At 44.7% G+C, this 4,232-nt stretch overlaps 1 protein-coding gene across 1 annotated transcript in view; it reads left to right on the top strand.

Moving 5' to 3' along the window:
- The window catches only part of PRPF3 (pre-mRNA processing factor 3), a 34,390-nt gene that overhangs the window by 9,940 nt on the left and 20,218 nt on the right, over positions 1-4,232 (top strand). Inside the window, exons 5-6 of the mRNA XM_011973662.1 lie at positions 2,630-2,713; positions 2,929-3,150. Coding sequence (XP_011829052.1) covers positions 2,630-2,713; positions 2,929-3,150 — 306 coding nt within the window. The remainder of the gene's footprint in view (positions 1-2,629; positions 2,714-2,928; positions 3,151-4,232) is intronic.

Raw genomic sequence — 4,232 nt, 5'->3', positions numbered from 1 at the left:
AGCTGATTCTTTTCTTTTCTTTTCTTTTTGAGATGGAGTCTCGCTCTGTCACTTAGGCTGGAGTATGGTGGGGCGATCTCAACTCACTGCAACCTCTGCCTCCTGGGTTCACACCATTCTCCTGCCTCAGTCTTCTGAGTAGCTGGGACTACAGGCACGTACCACCACGCCCGACTAATTTTTTGTATTTTTAGTAGAGACAGGGTTTCACCATGTTAGGATGGTTTTGATCTCCTGACCTTGTGATCCCCCCGCCTCGGCCTCCCAAAGTGCTGGGATTACAGGCATGAGCCACTGTGCCTGGCCCGATGATGTTTTTTATGGAGAATAGGGATGGATGTATTCACAATATATCCTTTTGCAATTTTTCTTTTTTTTTTGAGACAGAGTCTTGCTCTGTCACCCAGGCTGGAGTGCAATGGCGTGATCTCGGCTCACTGCAACCTCCGCCTTTGGGGTTCAAGCTATTCTTCTGCCTCAGCCCCCCAGGTAGCTGGGATTACAGGCGCACACCACCACGCCTGGCTAATTTTTTTGTATTTTTAGTAGAGACGGGGTTTCACCATGTTGGTCAGGCTGGTCTTGAACTCCTGACCTCACGATCCTCCTGCCTTGGCCTCCCAAAGTGCTGGTATTACAGACGTGAGCCACCGACCCAGCCTATAATTTTTCATTTTATTATTTTATTTTATTTTATTTTTTGAGATGGAGTCTCGCTCTTGCACTGGAGTGCAGTGGTGCAATCTCAGCTCACTGCAGCCTCCACCTCTTGGATTCAAGCAGTTCTCCTGTCTCAGCCTCCTGAGTAGCTGGGATTACAGGTGTGCATCACCATGCCCAGCTAATTTTGTATTTTTAGTAGAGACTAAATTTAGTTTCACCATGTTGGGCAGGCTGGTCTCAAAACAACTGACCTCGTGATCTACCTACCTCGACCTCCCAAAGTGCTAGGATTACAGGCGTGAGCCACTGCGCCCAGCACTGTAATTTTTTATTTTTTTATTTTCTTATTTATTTAGAGATGGAGTCTCCCTCTCTTGCCCAGGCGGGAGTGCAGTGGCATGATCTTGGCTAACAATAACCTCCGCCTTCTGGGTTCAAGCAATTCTCCTGCATCAGCCTCCTGAGTAGCTGGCATTACAGGCGCCCACCACCACACCTGGCTAATTTTTGTATTTTTACTAGAGATGGTGTTTCACCATATTAGCCAGGCTGGTCTTCAGCTCCTGACCTCAAGTGATTCACCCACTTCAGCCTCTCAAAGTGCTACAGGCGTGAGCCACCATGCCTGACCCTTCTGTAATTTTTGAATTTTGAATATCACCTATTCAAGAAAAAATGTTAAAGACAAATTTTTAAAAATATCTGGAAGCTCTTTTTGCAAAATGCAAGAGGAGTTGTTTGACTATACCCTCAAAGCTTATCATTCTGAACTTCTTTAGGACAGAAGGGGTTTATAGAGACTAGGGAGCAGGTCTTTGCACCATCGTCTCTTGTTTCTCAAACTAGTAGTTCAAGTACTAATATCATGACTTTTAAAAAAAAATTAAGTATAGGCTGGGAGCAGTGGCTCATGCCTTTGATCCCAATACTTTGGGAGGCCAAGGCAGGCGGATAAGGAGATTGAGACCATCCTGGCTAACAGGGTGAAACCCTGTCTCTACTAAAAATACAAAATCCATCCTGGCTAACAGGGTGAAACCCCGTCTCTACTAAAGATACAAAAAATTAGCCGAGTGTAGTGGTGGGTGCCTGTAGTCCCATCTACTTGGGAGGCTGAGGCAGGAGAATGGCGTGAACCCGGGAGGCAGAGCTTGCAGTGAGCCAAGATTGTGCCACTGCACTCCAGCCTGGGCCACAGAGTGAGACTCCGTCTCAAAAATTAAAAAAAAAAAAAATTAAGCATAATATTTTGTGTAGGTTCTGTTAGGTTTGCATGCATTATTTAAGTGGTTACAATAGACCTATAAGGTAGGTACTGTTTTTTTTCTCCCTTTTAGACGCTTAGGAGGTTTAGAGACTAAGTTCCTTATCCAAGATAACAAAGGCATTAAGTGTCAGAGTTAAGATTCAAACTCGGGCCGGGCGCGGTGGCTCAAGCCTGTAATCCCAGCACTTTGGGAGGCCGAGGCGGGTGGATCACGAGATCAGGAGATCGAGACCATCCTGGCTAACATGGTGAAACCCCGTCTCTACTAAAAATACAAAAAACTAGCCGGGCGTGGTGGCAGGTGCCTGTAGTCCTAGCTACTGGGAGGCTGAGGCAGGAGAGGAGCTTGCAGTAAGCCAAGATCGCACCACTGCACTCCAGCCTGGGCGACACAGCGAGACTCCAAAAAAAAAAAAAAAAAAAAAAAAAGATTCAAACTCAGGTTTCTCTGACTCCAGAGTCTCAGTCATCACACTGTATTGCTACCTAATATGCCAATCTTGCCTTAGGAACTTGGGTTGAAAAATTCCAGTGCAAACTTTAATCTTGACTAAATTTTTTGCACTATGGTAGACAGTATGTGGTATATTCAAAAAATTTTAAGTGTCTAGACCTGAGAGCCTTGTGGGTTTAAAAACCTGAATGGGAGTAGTAAAGAGGAGAAATTAACAGTTTTTCAATTTTTTTCCTGGAGAGCAGATCAAACAGATGATGGAGGCAGCAACACGACAAATCGAGGAGAGGAAAAAACAGTTGAGCTTCATTAGCCCCCCTACACCTCAGGTATTGTGTCTAGATTACTCTGAAAACAATAGTCTTTGGCACAGAATTTCTTGCCATCCACTCAAAATGAGAGACCAGAAGAGGTGACTGCATGTTTTACTTCATAATCATCTACTACAGTCTACCATGATGTGTATGTGTGTATCTGTGTGTATGCATACGTGTATTTGTCTGCCTGTCTTAATGCCTCTGATTTCTTTTACTCTATCTCACAGCCAAAGACTCCTTCTTCTTCCCAACCAGAGCGACTTCCAATTGGCAACACTATTCAGCCCTCCCAGGCTGCCACTTTCATGAATGATGCCATTGAGAAGGCAAGGAAAGCAGCTGAACTACAAGCTCGAATCCAAGCCCAGCTGGCACTGAAGCCAGGACTCATCGGCAATGCCAACATGGTGGGCCTGGCTAATCTCCATGCCATGGGCATTGCTCCCCCGTGAGTGTCTATTTCATGGAATACCTTTTCATTTCTGAAGTTTGAGAAGCAATAAATACCTTTGAATGTTACTGATCTGGCTGGGCGCAGTGCCTCAGGCCTGTAATCCTAGCACTTTGGGAGGCCAAGGTAGGTGGATCACCTGAGGTCAGGAGTCAGGAGTTTGAGACTAGCCTGACCAATATGATGAAACCCCATCTCCACTAAAAATACAAAAATTAGCTGGACGTGGTGGTGCATGCCTGTTATCCCAGCTACTCGGGAGGCTGAGGCAGGAGAATCACTTGAATCCGGGAGGCAGAGGTTGCAGTGAGCTGAGATCGTGCCACTGCACTCCAGCCTGGGTGACAGAGGGAGACTCTGGCTCAAAAACAACAACAACAAAAAAAATTACTGATCCTCTTTTTCCAGAGAACCTAGATCATTTCTCACAGTTCCATATTTCTTATGTGTGATTGATTAACCAGTTGAATTTTTTCTCTTGGCTTCCCTGTTGTTGCAGGGTTTATTATCTTCTTATGATTGATATAACTGAGATTAAGGTTATTCATCTGATATTGGAGCTCTGAATAGAGCCAGGTTTCCTTCCTGGTTTCAAACTCAGATTTATCCATTAAAGCACATTATGTGAGATCAGATCTGAGGTTCCTCTGCAACTGGTCAAAGATGTTACACTTTTTTTTTTTAGCATCGACAGTTGGTCTGGCATCCCATGACTGATGTAAGAATTCAGGGATAAAGAAAGATAGGATTGTAAATTCATATAATTTATAAACTCATTTCTTTCGGTGGTCTTGTATGCTGAAATATCTACTTTGATATTTTTAATCAAGATGTTATTGGCAGGTCGTGGTGACTCACACTTGTAATCCCAGCCCTTTGGGAGGCCGAGACTGGCAGATTGCTTGAGCTCAGGAGTTCAAGACCAGCCTAGGCAACATGGCAAAACCCCATCTCTCTAAACAATACAACAATTAGCCAGGCATGGTAGAGCATGCCTGTAATTCCAGCTACTTAGGAGACTGAGGTGGGAGAATTTCTTTGAGCCTGGGAGGTTGAGGTTGCAATGAGCTGTGATTATGG

Source organism: Mandrillus leucophaeus, unplaced genomic scaffold (genome assembly GCF_000951045.1).
Source record: "Mandrillus leucophaeus isolate KB7577 unplaced genomic scaffold, Mleu.le_1.0 Scaffold139, whole genome shotgun sequence".
Taxonomy (NCBI): domain Eukaryota; kingdom Metazoa; phylum Chordata; class Mammalia; order Primates; family Cercopithecidae; genus Mandrillus; species Mandrillus leucophaeus.
This window is presented reverse-complemented; position numbering and strand designations above follow the sequence as displayed.